Genomic DNA, 15,528 nt, shown 5'->3' with positions numbered 1-15,528 from the left:
TGGTGGTTGTTATTTATGTGGCAGTTCCATGTGCCCTGGATTGAAGTTATCTCTATTTATTTGTTACTGTCTCTATCCATCCACTAGGAAATAAACTTCATAGGGTCAAGGGTATTTTTTTAATCTCTTTTGTTCACTGCTGCATCCCCAGCACCAAAAACAATGTCTGGTCCATGAGGGTGTCCCTGATTATTCAAGGAATGAGTGGCTGAATTTGATATTAATTTCTCAGTCTGTGTCCCACGGAATTGGAAAGCTGGACCCCACATCCGTGTGTGCCACTGGCCTGGGGAAGTGCATGATCTCCTTTTTTCTTCTTCAGAACCCCAGGTAGGTAGCCCATCTCTGCTGCCTCTCTGATCCAGTCAGCTTAGTTTGTCTGGTTCTATTTTCATAGACTGGGCTGCTGCCTGGGACCAGCTGTAGATAGTAGCCTCGGGTCCTCCTGCTCATCTCCCTTGAACCAGGCTGTCGTCTGCCCTCTGTGAGCTGCTCACTGCTCAGCTCTGGCTTTCAGGGCTCTTTCTGGGTTTTTTTTTTTTTTTTTTTTTTTTGGTGTCTGGAGATTTTCTTCTCTTTTGACTTGGGCTATGTAATTTTTCAAAATTATATTTCATCTGATATCTGTAGGGAGACTGTCAGATCGTCCCGCCCGGCTACTGGACTTGGAAGCAAGTCTCATTTCTAGCTTTCTGATTCGTTCTTGAGCAAAACGGTCACTTTTGATTGAAAAGAGTTGGTATAGTAAAACTCTCTAGGTCATTTTTAATATCTGAAAATACTTCTGATTGTTGAAAACTAAGAAGAACCTTTTATGTTATCCTTAAATTCACTTCATTCTTCAGGATCTGTAAGATATTTTTGCCATTGACAGCTGATATTTATATGATGTTAGACCCCATCCTGGGCACATACCTGTGTCCCGTAACATTGTGTTTATAATTCAGAATAACATGTGGAACATTCTCTCAGCAGAGAAGTATATTAAGTGTCATACCATGACCAAGATGAAATACTTTTCAACATAATGTTTTAAAAGATAAGGAAGGCGGTATGGCTAGTGCTTATATTATTGTCTTCTTTGTTTCTCTTCCTTATTTTCTGTTTGTTTGTTTGTTTTTTTCCTGCACTGTTCCATGAACATAAAAACACAGAGTAATTCAATTGGGAATGAATGAAAGTGTCACTTTTAAAGACCAGTATCAAGGAAGGCTTGAAACTGAACATCACCCAAGAATGTGGAGGTGGCTAGAAGATTTCAAGAGGGAGGTTGTAGTTTTTTAGCAAACAGCATCGACAAGAACAAATGCTTTAGTCAGTCGCTGATGTTTGCTGTCCTGCCTGTAAGCCTGCAATGTACAGAAACTCCTTTGTGAAACAGGTGGAGGCAATGTTGAGAAAGTTGTTTTCTGGAATAGACAGACTGGCTCCCGGGACCGGTTCTGCCAGCTGAGGTCTGTGCAATCTTGCCTCCCTGCCAGGGCCATGGGACATTCATCCCCTGAAGGGTTGCCACAGAGCCCCTGGCTTTAGTGGGTGTTCAAGGAATGTTGGTTGCCTCAAAAACAACAAAAACTTGGGCTTGAAAGGAGAAAGATCAGCTGTCAATTGGAAGAGTAAGGCATTGCAAAAATGCCCCGAAGTGCTGCTCTGTGAGCTGTGAAACTTTCTCGGAAAGGACTGAGAACCTGTTCTTAGAACTTAGGTTCTGTTGCATCAACATTTATGCACATATCTGGGTCCTGGTATTTGCTGACTTTGAAGATGATTGTATCACTTTTCCTTTCCAAGGGAGGTGGAACTGAAAACTAAATAAGCTTGCTATTTACACATGCTCTTCTAACATTTAATAGAGTAAACATTCTCTGGGGTGAGGAAGATCTCTCTATGGAGCTGTTTGCTCTGCAGTAGCGAGATCTTCAGAGCCTTCTTTCCTCACTCTCTGAGTGCCCCTCCATCCTTGCTTTTACCTCACTGTGTTATCGGTGTCAGGCTGTGTGTCTGTTACTCCCAGTAGTCGCTGGAGCCTGAGGATTTTGACACGTTACCAAATTGACATCTACAGTGGTTTTTTAAAGTTCTACTCCCACCACAAACACGTAAAAACGCCTGCTTCCTAACAGCCTTTAGAATGGTGGATTCTTAGTGTTGTTTTTCATTCTGCCAGCCAGGTAGATAGCAAACATGGTATTCGTTTGCTATTTTTATTTTTTATTAAGATTGTATATGTTTTTTTCATAGCCACCCAGGATAGAAGAGGAGTTTTTATTCCTGCATGTCTCTTTTGTTAGGGAGAGAATTTTTTTCTGTAAACCCTTCTCCTACCCATCTTAAGCCTCCTGAAAAGGGCATATGGCTACCATGAGCATCTCAAGATGGTCCTGATTCACTTCCTCCAGGAACTGGATAAAGTCAGGATTCTACTGGCAAAGCTGGAGGAAGGCTGAGGGGAGGCAGTCATGGTGTATTTCGTGTGCTGAGTGGACTCTGGATTGATCGACCCATGCCTTAATTACCATTTAAAATAGGGCAAAGATTCTGTGTTTTCACATAATTTTTTATTAATGAAATAATGTTGTGATCATTATTAAAACCTTGGAAAAATACCAAGAGGTCAAAGAAGAAAGTAGCCAAGAGCGCCACCACCCAACAGTTATTGTAACATTTATTATTAAGGTTTTTGTACATTTTCTCTGGTCTTCATCTTTGCATATTTTATATGAATCTAATAATTCTGTATATGTTTATAGCAGTCTTTTCATCTAAAGCCATAGCAGTTATTTTTTATGAATTTTTTAAAACTACGTGCCGTTTCATGCCTGTGTGGCATTCTACAGACTTGGAGAAGTCTCATCTCATTTTCTATTACTGCACAGAAGGTTATTTCATTTTTTTTCCTCCAGTGTTACCAGTCATAATGCTGTAAGTGTCTTCATGTATAACACCTTTTTCAGTTTTTAGGGTCATTTTTATGGGATAAGTTCCCAGAAGTGAAATGGTTGCGTCAAAGGGTAGGAGTTTTTTTTAATGCCAAATAGTTTTTCCAAAGAATTGTCCATTTACACTGCCAATAATGATGTGTGCAGATAGAGCTGTTTTATGTCAATTAGTTTGTATCCGAGGGAAATGGGTCATCAACCTCTTCCCTTTTGGACCTGTAAGGGTTGAAACTTCATTCAGAATAAACACTAATAAAAGCTTAAATAAATCTAATGGTTGTGGTTCAACAGTCTCTCAGGGAAGCTTGCTGCAAAGTTTAATTGCCTAAGGGGTTTTATTTCCTTTCATTTTCTTCTCCCCTCTGCTGTTTTCCTCCCTCCCTCCAGGTTTAAAATGTGTTTTCCTGGCCACAGTTAAGCCTTAGTACGTCTTGTTCTGTCTTTGTTGATTAATGAGTATAATTGACCCTGTCATCTCTATTATACCATCCACAGCAATTTGTTTTTATGTCGCAGTTATTTTCTGAGCTGTCACAAAACTGCCTTACAAAGACAGCTCATTATCAGCCCAAAGGAAAAGAATTTGAAATGATGAAGTGAGTAAAGGTCCCGAAGAGGAGGAGGAGGAGGGGACGGAGGAGTCTAAGCTGTTGGAATGTCAGGGAAATGAGCATGTTCTAGGGACGGAATAATTAACTGTTGCTTACAACATAGCCAGCAAGACTTGATTTTATCTAGAAATTATCAGATTAGAAATGGCTCTCCATAGACAGAGTGTGGAGGACTGGGTGAATAGATAGAAGGCTTGAATGTACGTCCAAGAAAACACAAGGCATGACATTTTAGAGAATGGGTTGAAGCTCATTAGAAGTTAGTTATAGAAAGCCCAGCTTAATGTCTTTGTGTAGGGAATAGCGGTGACTTCCAGGTGGGAAAGTTTTATCTGAACATATATGGACCATAAAGATTACCCACATGCCAGGCTGTGTCAGAAAATGCTTTGCTATTTTTCTATATAGTTTTCTCTCATTTCCCTCCTCCCCACCCCAGGGATCTCATCTAGTTTTCTTCACTCTTGAAATTAACTCAGGAAATAGCAGAGGTCCAGGAAGAGATAGTGGAACAGAAGGAGATCTTGACTTTAACAAAGTCCGTCTTCCAAAACCCCAGACAGATGGGATCATTGTGTTACAGAGATGTGTCTTCACAGATGGAGTCGTGAGTCTTCTTAGAGGAATGCCTTGTTAGGTAACTGCTCGTCATCCAGCCACGTTACACTTTTCTTTTAGGAGCAGAGAAGAGAATTAACCACAGAGAGTTGGGGGAAAAAAATCCTTAGTAGCAACAGTAAAATAATTAGTAATGGTGGCTCTGAATCATAGAATGTGGCAGCAGAGGGATCTAAAAGCTTTTCTCTCTATTTACTTTATTTTATTTATTTTTATTTCGTGTTTTGAGAGACAGAGTCTTGCTCTGTTGCCCAGGCTGGAGTGCAGTGGTGTGATGTTGGCTCACAGCAATCTCCGCCTCCGGGTTCAAGCAATTCTCCTGCCTCAGCCTCCTGAGTAGCTGGGATTACAGGCATGCACCACCACTCCCGCCTAATTTTTGTATTTGTAGTAGAGGCAAGGTTTTACGATGTTGGTCAGGCTGTTCTCAAACTCCTGACCTCATGATCTGCCTCTGCCTCAGCCTCCCAAAGTGCTGGGATTATGGGTGTGAGCCACCGCGCCCAGCCGCTTTTCTTTTTATTTTGTGAATTTGTAGATGAGGAAAGTAGGGCACAGAAGATTTAATCTACTTTTTCCTGGCTCCCTCCCATTACTGGGAGAGCTGGGTCTTAAACCCAGATACCCTCTTCTCCAGTTCCAGGCCCTTTGTCCTGTTAGGAAACTTCTCCGTTTGACGTGTCTTGAGGCTAATTCTTCTACAGTAATATGAGGCTTTGATCCAGACAGCTCCAGAGAAACTACGCTCAAAGTGGAGGGTTTTCTTAATTGTAGAGAAACTCATATTACATTACCGTGTTTGTGAGATGTGTTCTGTTGTGTTCAAAAAGGTTCAGAAGAAAGTCGGCTCTGGTCCTGTGTAGAGATCTTTGATGCAGGAGCCATTTAGCTGGAGGGGAGCTTTAGAGAGAAGGGCAGGAGAAGGGGCAGGTGGAGGAACTCGAAGAACCTCTTTGAAAGTGGCTGGAAAGAATTTTCAGTCTTTATAGAATGAAACAGCTGTCTTAAGAAGGGGACCTGCCACTGATGGTCAGCAGGATATGGGAGGGTCACGGGTCAGTCTCTGGGACCCAAGAGCACAGCTGCTTTTTTGCTTAACTGTCACCCTCCCATCTTAAATATATATATATATATAGGGCTGGGCGGGGTGGCTCATGTCTGTAATCCCAGCACTTTGGGATGCTGAGGTGGGCGGATCATAAGGTCAGGAGTTCGAGACCAGCCCGCCCAATATGATGCAACCTTGTCTGTATGAAAAATGTAAAAATTAGCCAGGCATGGTGGCGGGCACCTGTAGTCCCAGCTACTCAGGAGGCTGAGGCAGGAGAATTGCTTGAACCCAGGAGGCAGAGGTTGCAGTGAGCTGAGATCGTGCCACTGTACTTCAGCCTGGGTGACAGAGTGAGACTCCATCACAAAAAAACAACAACAACAACAACAACAAAAAATAGCATATATTGAGCGTGCTTAATGAAAATAATTCGTATTCTTTGCTTGGGAATACAAGTGGAGGCAACCAGTATCTTCAGTGTCTTCAGTTTCTTTTTGTTTGTTTGTTTTGAGATGGAGTCTTGCCCTGTCACCCAGGCTGGAGTGCAGTGGGGAGATCTCGGCTCACTGCAACCTCCGCCTCACGAGTTCAAGCAATTATCTGCCACAGCCTCCCGAGTAGCTGGGATTACAAGCACCCACCACCACACCTGGCTAATTTTTGTGTTTTTAGTAGAGAAGGGGTTTCACCATCTTGGCCAGGCTGGTCTTGAACTCCTGACCTTGTGATCCACCCACCTCGGCCTCCCAAAGTGCTGGGATTACAGGCATGAGCCACCGCGCCCGGCCTATCTTGAGTTTCTTTAATAAAGAATTTCCATAGTCCCTCTGTGTCTGATTTAGTAACTAAAAGTCCTTATGATAAGTGAATTTGCACTCATAGAATCTGTGACAATATGGGGAAAAGAAACTGGGGTATTTGGATAAAAAAAAATAAGAAATCTCTTAGAGATTTACTTCACGTAGATTTCCACCAACAGAGAGCACTGTCAATGAAGATACTAGGGGCATTTACACACTTCAGTGAATCACAGTTGGACTGTGTTTTTCCTTTGCTTGTTTACAGGAAGGTTTTGACACCTCACTCCTTTTTCCTTGCCTGTCCATTGGTTTGATTTTGTGCCGATGAGACTCCCATTAAGAGGCATTTTCCTCCTTGGGTTATGCCTTTCTTAGGTATAATTCAGGCCTCTTTTCTCTCACCTCTTCTCCTGTCTTGCCATGGTCATGATGGACATTTATATAGTTGCGTCTTCTGCCCAAAAATGAAGTGAATATAAAGAAAGAAAGAAAGAAGGAAAGAAGCCACTTTAGTAGGATCTGTAGTTGGTTACATTCAGTGTATATGAAGAGTTGTTGTTCAGATGCCTCTCTCAGTATATCCAAACTGCCCCCATAGCTTTGCAGCAGAGACCTGCCTCCTGCAATTCTCATGTTCCTTCAGCCTCAACAGGTCAGTTCCAGGGCAACGTTTGCCTTCCTTCCCTCATTTCTCTGGGAGCTTTTCTCTCCAAACCCTCTACTCTTTGTTGCCCTCTTCTCTACCTTCTGTTACTTTTTAAGAAGTCGTCCCTGGTACTGTTTTGTTTTTTTTTTTAATTTTTTATTTCCCAGTAAAATCTCATGTTTTCCATAAAGACACCGAAAAGTAAGCTCCCACGAACTCAGGCTTCCTATGAAGGGAGATGTCATTGTCTATCTCTGCACAGTGAGTGGTGAGAGTGTGTTTTATGTCATATCCTGGCTCAGCTCTTCCCCCTTATGGCAAATCCCCCCCACTGGCTGGTGCCACCATAGGTAAGTTCCACCCTTCCTCACCTGGCTTCAGATAGCGTGTTATAGTAACGATGGTTTACCTGTGTTTAGTACTTTAATTTTTCCAAAATATTTCATCTGAGCTTATGGAATCTGAAGTGCTGTTAGGCATCAGAGGACATTATCTTTTGGGAGCCTAAACTTTCACCCCTTCTGATTTTGCTCATCTGTCTGGGATTTTGCTTAATGTGCACTGTTTTATCTGTGTTTTGTCATTCCCAGGTTACTCTGGCCAGGACTTCGACTGGGCAGATTATCACAAGCAGCATGGGGCGCAGGAAGCCCCTCCCTTCTGCTTCCGAAATGTAAGAAGCTTCTCTCTTACCTAATTTTTAAAAATCATAGATTTTGTCTACCATAAGTTTTATAACTTGCTTTTTATTGATGAAGCACGGTTGGAGTATTATAGTGCACTGGAGAACTACAAAATGTCTGTAGTTTTTGGAAAGCTCTGCTTTCAGGTTGTATATTTGCTAGGGTGATGCTGGTCTGTGCTAACAAATTGACTAATAAATGCACAGTGGCTGGAACATGCTAAAAGGTGATGGCCAGGTCTCACTTATGGAAGAGCCCAGGGTCTTCTTGATTAGTAGGTGGTTCTCATTATGGTGAGTAACCTAGCCAGAAGAAGGAAAAGAAATTAAGGAGAAGGTATCGCTAGTTCTAAATACTGCAGCCTGATAGCAGTGTATGTTACTGCTGTTTACTTTCTCCTGGTGGGAGCTCTTTGCCTGGCTGCACCATGTCACAGGTGAGGCCAGTAAGTGGGTCCTGCCTGGGCTTGCTGCCCAGCTGTGATTCTGAACTCTGGAGTGAAGAGGACACATTTTGGTGGACGGCTGGCCATCTGTTCCCCTGTTAGAGGAACACTTGCTGTGTAGCATCTTATCCACGAACCCATTGATAGGAGAGTCTTTGCTCTTGAGGCCTAATCTTAAAATGCTGTCTTACCTATTTTGATGGCTTTAATACTTTCTTTGATGTCCAGTTAGATGCTAGTGACTTCTGTGCTTTGCTTACTTTAAGCTACTACCTGGTTCATATAGAGCTAATTGGAACATAATAATAGGATTTTTGTGACACTTAAAGTGGCAATGAGTGTGTGTGTGTGTGCACATGTGTGTACTTACAGAGTTTTAGGAGGTCGTTTTATAAACTACAGTCATGCATTGCTTAATGATGGGGTTATGTTCTGAGAAATGCATCATCAGGCCGCTTCATTGTTGTGTGAATGTCATAGAGTGTACCTTGTACCTACACAGGCCTAGATGGTATACCCTATACTACATACAGCTTTGAGATTCATCCATGGCCTGGATGGTATAGCTTAAACCACATAGCCTAGGTTATGTGGTATAACCATATAATCATATGGGACCACCATTGTATACGCATTTCATCATTGACTGAAACGTCACTATGCAGTACATGACTGTAGTTTACAAAATTATCAATAATTCTTCAACCCTAGGAACTACGAGTAGAGATATCAATTATCTCTGTTTTAAGAATTAGGCTTAAATGTATAGTCTACTGTGTTCAACATGCTTTTAGTTAGGAAAGTTAATTTATGTTATGACGAAAAGATTATAGTCTCCTCTTAATTGAGATCCGTAACAACAGTGCAAAGCACTCGCTGGTCAGAGACTTGTTTGCTGAGCATGTCTTCCTGGAGCTTGCGGGTTCGTTGCTGCCACACTGTCATTGCACTCTAGACATAACAATATGAAAAACGAAGCGAGAAAGGGGTGGCTGCATAGGCACAAGTTCAAAAGTGAGTGCAAGTCAAAATCAGAGTTTGGAGGATTCAGTAGGTTGATGACTGGGTCAGCTGGTACTTGTAAATACAGAAGCACATCAGCAGCAAGGTTGGAAATCAAGGATCTTTCTATGATTGAATGACCTTGAGAAGCAGCTCAAATCTCAGTCGAGTTCTCTCCTTATCTAGGCTGCTTGGAGCCTGCCTGGCACCTACATGATCCGGGGAGCAGTCAAAAATCTAGGCAGAATTTACACATAGAATTTGTGGCTCCCAGTCCTGGCTCTCCGCAGGATTGCTGCTGAATGATGTTGCCTTTGCACAAGAGCAGTTTCTCTGTATCTTGAAGAACTGAGTGGTGTGTGTTTAGGTGACCGGGCCGGCTGCATAGCCACGCCCCCATGAGGACTGCAGCTGGTTAACTCTGAAAGCTTTGATATCCTGTGCTGTCTTGACTTCTCACCATATTGATGTCACAGTCACAGAATCTGCTGGCTTGTCTGCTTTCATTGAGGGCCGTGGAAACATCTTGTAGCATCCTAAAACCCTGTTGAGATTGTGTTTTGTACCTGACAAGGTACAAAGAGAAATATTCCTTCCCTGAATCATTAACTTTTGGAAGAAAATCCTTCTCTCTCTCTTTCATTCTATATTTAAAGAGTGATTTCTTCTATGGCAGTATAGTCCTTGCCCCACTAAAGCTTCTTTTTATCAGTCCTCTGTTCCCATTCACAGCCAGGAATTGTCCACATGGCTTTGAATGGTAGAGTAAATCACCACATTCCCAGGTGGCTTCTGAGCTTTCAGGATTTGTCCACCAAGATGCTCTCTGTTTGGATGAATCTGCGGGCGTGTTCAGGAGGAATGTCTTTGTTTCTGGCACTCCGTTTATGTAATAGATAGGATTGTTGACGTATGCATTGCATTGGTGATGCTTTGCTGAATTTGTTAGCTTGCTATAAGTGCTCTTTAATGGAATGCGTGTTATGACTTCATTTTTTAATCACACATCTCCTGTGTATTAGAGGAGAGCTAGTGTGGAATTGGATGCATGGAAGACATTTCCCCAGGGATGTTTAACAGAGGCTGTTATGAAAGGAATCGACACAGTAAAATGCTTGGTAAATAAACTCACAGGTAACAGTTTTGCTATTGATCCTTTATAAATTACCCTCAAGCGGTGGATTGAAATGAAAATAGGTTATGTGGTTGTAGCTTTCCCTTGTTAAGAAGGATAAATGCATTTTAACTTACTTAGAGGTTTTTCAAGCGGCCGATGGGATTGTATTTTCAGAAGGAAGTTCAATACATAATAGCTGTGCGTGAGGCTGGGTAACTTGCAGAAACAAATAGCCCACCTAGAAGATCTTTGCTTCCTATTTCCAAAGAAATGTAAAGGCATGGAGCCCGTTGATTTCTTAACATGCATTGGATCACTTTTTTCAGGTTACATAAAGATATAGTTATATTTTTCAAATTAAGTTTTAGAAAAAGACATGTAAATGTGAATTACCTTGATTTCTTTCCACAAGTCAGAAAAAGAAGTAGTCTGTGTTACTTACAGGAACCTGTTTATCTTGGTATCCATAAGTGTATAAATCTATAGTATTGTAACATGTCTGATGATAATTTATAGTAGTTGGCAATTTGGGAAAATTTTATATTTATTTTAAAATAATGTTTTCAGTACTGGCTGAGTAAGCTCATACTGAATTGACCCTTCTGCATGTAGATCAGCTCTAAAGTCTGGACACAGGACCAAAAACGACTATTTGAAGGTAGTGGAACATGAGCAAAAGCAGGCAGGAGAACAGGAGACTGGAAGAAGGGAATAGCAGGGGAGAATTGTCCCATTTTTTTCAGACTTTTAGCTTGAGGGCAGCCACAGTTGACGACATGTGGGAGAGTGATATAAAATTCATGGTCTCTCTGGCCTGATGAACCATATTACAAAATTTGGGCAACCACAGATCCTGGAAAGTGAGGGGAGACTCAAGACAGTGGAGAGCCAGGATCAGGAACCCCAGATTCCATGTGTAAATTCTGTCTAGGTTTTTATGGTGATTCCTGAATCATGTAGGTGCCAGGAAGACTCCAAGCAGCCTAGGAGAGGAGAACTCAATTGAGATTTGAGCTGCTTCTCAAGAGGCAGAGTCTGTAGTTTCAGTCCAGCCAAGGTGATAGCTTGATAAAATAGAAAAGTTGACACTTTTGGTAGGAATATAACATAATCCAGAGTCACCACAACATAACATTTAAAATATCCATTCTTTAATTCCCACATTGCTCAAGACAAATGGGAAAATCAGCCTCATTCCCAATAGAAAAGAAGAAATGGGAAAATCAGCCTCGTTATCAATAGAAAAGATAATCAACATAGACTAAACCAAGCATAGACTAAATCCATCATGACCCAGGTGTTGGAATGAGCAGACAAGTATTTTCAAGCCCCTATTGTAACTAAGTGTGATGTAAAGCAGTGGTCCTTTAAAGGGTGGTCGTGAGACCAGCAGCCTCGGTATCACCTGGGCACTTTTCAGAAATACACATTCTCTGGCTCCACCTACAATCAACTGAATCAAAACGTTGGGGAGAAGCCCAGAAGTTTATATTTTTTAAAAGATTTTCAAGGGGATTCTGATCCTAAAGTTTAAGAACTGTAGATATAAAGGAAAATATTCTCATAATGAATGAAAAGATAGGAAGTCCCAGAGAAGAAGTAGAAACTATAAAAAAGAGAAATTCTAGAACTCAAAAATACAATATTTGAAATCAACAAATTTATTGGATTAGCTTAATCGGAATGAGAGAGGAAAGAGTCCATGACCTTGAAAATAGAAATTATTTTGTCTGAAAAACAGAAGAAGATGGGCAGGGAAATGAAGGACAAATGGAATCTCAGGATCTGAGGGACAATTATTATGTAGAATTGAAGACCCAAAAGAGGTGGCTGAATAAGAATAAAAAAAGACATTTCATCAAAGAAGATGTATGGATCACAGAAAAACATGCTCAGCATCAGTAGTCAGCAGGGCAAATGCAAGCTAACACCACCATGAGACACCACTAGATACCTATTACAATGGCTGGATTTTGAAAAACTGGCAATACCAGTTGCTGATGAGGATGTGTAGCAACTGAAACTCTCACACACTGCTCATGGGAATGCAAAATGCTGTAGCAACTTTGGCAAACATTTTGGCAGCTTCCTAGAAGGTTAAACATTCATTTACCATATGGTCTAGCAGTCCCATCTCTAAAGAAAGGCAAACTTAATGGTGTGGGTTGAATTGTGCCTCCCCCAAATTCATATGTTCAAATCCTAACCCCCAATACCTCAGCATGTGAGTGTCTTTGGAGATATGGTCTTTAAAGAAGTAATTAAGATAAAATGAGGTCCTATGGATGGACCCTCATCCAGTGTGACTGGTGTCCTTATAAGAAAAGAGGGGGCCAGGCTCAGTGGCTCACACCTGTAATCCCAGCACTTTGGGAGGCCAAGATGTCAGGAGTTCGAGATCAGCCTGGCCAACATGGTGAAACCCCAACTCTACTAAAAATACAAAACAATTAGCTGGGCATGGTGGGGCATTCCTATAGTCCCAGCTACTCAGGATGCTGAGGCAGGAGAATTGCTTGAACCCAGGAGGCAGAGGTTGCAGTGAGCTGAGATCATGCCACTATACTCAAGCCTGGGTGACAGAATGAGACCCTGTCTCAAAAAAAAAAAAAAAAAAAAGAAGAAGATGGGGATTGAACCCCAGGCAGATCTTAATGGCTTAGCTAGTTTCTCCACCTATAAAAATCAGGACACTCTTACTGCTGTTTGTGTAAGGTAATTAACAGCCGTAAAGCATGCTGAAAGTAGAAACTGCTAAATACACACAGAGGCCTGACCACATGAGGACACAGGGAGAAGACAACATCCACAAGTCAAGGAGAGAGACCTCCAAAGAAGCCACCCCTGCTGACACCCTGATCTCTGACTTCCAGCCTCCAGGACCATGACAAAATAAATTTTTGTTGCTTAAACTTCACAGTCTGTGGTATTTTGCCACAGCAGCCTGAGCAGCTTAATATACTTATGTTTACATGAAAAGTTGTACCAGAATGTTTAATGTTTATGGCAGCTTTAATCACAATCACTGAAAACGACTCAAATGTCCTTTAACTGGTAAGTGGATAGATAAGCTCTGGTGCATCTGTACAAACTACTCAGCAAGAAAGCAGCACAAACTTCCATTTCATGTAATAGCATGGATGAATCTCAGTGTATTATACTAAGTGAAATAAGGCAGACTCGAAAGGCTACAGATATTGAGTCCGTTTACATGACTTACAGAATAAAATGGGGATTCTGATCCTAAAGTTTAAGAACTATAGTTATACAGGAAAATTTTCTCATAATGAGAATATAAAGAAATATAAAGGAAATTATAAGAACAGAAAACAGATTGGTGGTTGCCAGGAACTGAGTGCTTTGGAGGGACTGATTACCAAAGGGCCCCAGTGCAAGGGTATTTTGGGGGTGAAGGGATGGTTCTGTGTGTTGATTGTGGTTGTAGCTGCATAATGAAATTCACTGGTCTCACAGCCCTACCCTCGGAGAACAGTATACCCAACAGACTGAATTTTACTCTATGTAAAAATGTTTAAAGTGATCTTAAAAAGATAGCAGTAAACAAAAAGCAATAAACAATAGCAATAAACAAAATTAGCAATAAACAAAAAGAACAAAGGAAAATAATAGCAATAAACAAAAAGAACAAGGGAAAATAAAGATAGTTTCAAATAAAACCACAAGAATTCATCATCAAAAAGAACTACACTATTATGAAAAAATCTTTTTTTTTTTTTTTTTTTCATTTGAGACAGAGTCTCACTCTGTCGCCAAGGCTGCAGTGCAGTGGCGAGATCTCAGCTCACTGCAACCTCTGCCTCCCGGGTTCCAGTGAGTCTCTTGCCTCAGCCTCCCGAGTAGCCGGGATTACAGGCATGTGCCACCATGCTCAGCTAATTTTTGTATTTTAGTAGAGTTGGAGTTTCATCATGTTAGCCAGGCTGGTCTTGAACTCCTGACCTCAAGTGATCCACCTGCCTCAGCCTCCTAAAGTGCTGGGATTACAGGCATGAGCCACCACACCCGGCCTTTTACTATGAAAAATTCTAAAGGATATTTTTCCCATTTCCTGTAAAGGAAAATGATGCCGGATGGAAATTCCGTGTTCCCACTTGAACTGTTATCAATGGGTATAGGAAGGTGGAGGAAATGGTGTGTACTTCAGTGATCCCATAGAAGGAAGGGTGCAGCTGGGCACGGTGGCTCACACCTGTAATCCCAGCACTTTGGGAGGCTGAGGCAGGTGGATCACAAGGCCAGGAGATCTAGACCATCCTGGCTAACACAGTGAAACCCCGTCTCTACTAAAAATACAAAAAATTAGCCAGGCATGGTGGCAGGCGCCTGTAGTCCCAGCTACTCAGGAGGCTGAGTTAGGAGAATGGCGTGAACCCGGGAGGCGGAGCTGGCAGTGAGCCGAGATCACGCCACTGCACTCCAGTCTGGGCATCAGAGCCAGACTCCGTCTCAAAACAAAAAAAAAAGAAAGAAGGAAGGGCGCATATGGAACTGGAAAGAGAATGAATTCATACTCTCACTCGTTTAACAAATAGTATTAGGCACCTACTATGTGCTAGGCATAGTTCTAATTTCTGGGAAACAAAAATGAAGGCCACCTGGTTCTTTCTTCATGAACAGTGGGAAGGACAAACACGTACGTGAGCCTGTCTTGTCGATGTAAGATGCGTGTGCGTGCATTTCTTGCTCTTTCTTCATCTGCCCAGCTTTGTCCTGCTACGTCAGCACTGGCTCAGTGTTGGTCTCGTTTCTCTTGCAGACATCATTCAGTCGAGGTTTCACAAAGAACATGAAACTTGAAGCTGTGAACCCCAGGAATCCAGGAGAACTGTGTGTGGCCTCCGTTGTGAGTGTGAAGGGGCGGCTAATGTGGCTTCACTTGGAAGGTACGTACTCGCTGGGGGTAGCAGTCGCTGGGGGGAATGTAGAGTTTGTCGAAATGGCAACGTGTGGAGGAAAGCAGCCCTTCTCAGAAGGGGCCTTACTTCTCTTTCATTTAAACAGATCTTAAATTATTCCGTGTTCTTAAATAAGTGAAACTAATCAAATATAAATGTATTCAGAGGCTCTCATCTTAACTAATAATTTCATGCAATGAGATGCTGGCAAGATAATTATGTTTGGAACACAGTGGTCTTTTTACATCTATGATTAGAAAAGCAAATGTCACAATTAAATTAATGTGAGTCACTAAAACTGAGATTCCAGGTCTTGGTTATTATCAGGACAAAATTGTACATTTGTATTTTAATGTGGTTATATCCTTTACTTTGATTTGTTTCGTAGTTGTTTAATTCTTCCTCAAAATAGTACCTGGAGGATGACTTTCTCCCCAAATGTCTAATAAACAGAATTTAGGCTTGTTTGTTCAGTGATGTTGAAACTATCCTTTATAGCTATAGCGTATTTACGGGTGCAAGAAAATTCACAGAATGCTGTATTTTGTGAACAGAAGCCTGATCAGACTTTATATTTAAGTAGAAAACCATATTTTCCAGGTGGTGGGTTTTCAGTGATAAATAATTACAATGGATTTGATCTCCAAGACTTTCCCATCTTTCTGTGATTTATAATTCTTTGGGTTTTTTCCTAGGATTT

General features: G+C 41.6%; 1 protein-coding gene across 3 annotated transcripts in view; it reads left to right on the top strand.

Moving 5' to 3' along the window:
• Positions 1 to 15,528, top strand: part of SFMBT2 (Scm like with four mbt domains 2) — a 252,747-nt gene that overhangs the window by 176,170 nt on the left and 61,049 nt on the right. For all 3 annotated transcript variants that reach the window (XM_004049039.5, XM_055353186.2, XM_055353187.2), the window contains 2 exons: positions 7,256 to 7,338; positions 14,690 to 14,816. In XM_004049039.5, coding sequence (XP_004049087.3) covers positions 7,256 to 7,338; positions 14,690 to 14,816 — 210 coding nt within the window. The remainder of the gene's footprint in view (positions 1 to 7,255; positions 7,339 to 14,689; positions 14,817 to 15,528) is intronic.

This window comes from Gorilla gorilla, chromosome 8 (genome assembly GCF_029281585.2).
Source record: "Gorilla gorilla gorilla isolate KB3781 chromosome 8, NHGRI_mGorGor1-v2.1_pri, whole genome shotgun sequence".
Taxonomy (NCBI): Eukaryota; Metazoa; Chordata; class Mammalia; order Primates; family Hominidae; genus Gorilla; species Gorilla gorilla.
This window is presented reverse-complemented; position numbering and strand designations above follow the sequence as displayed.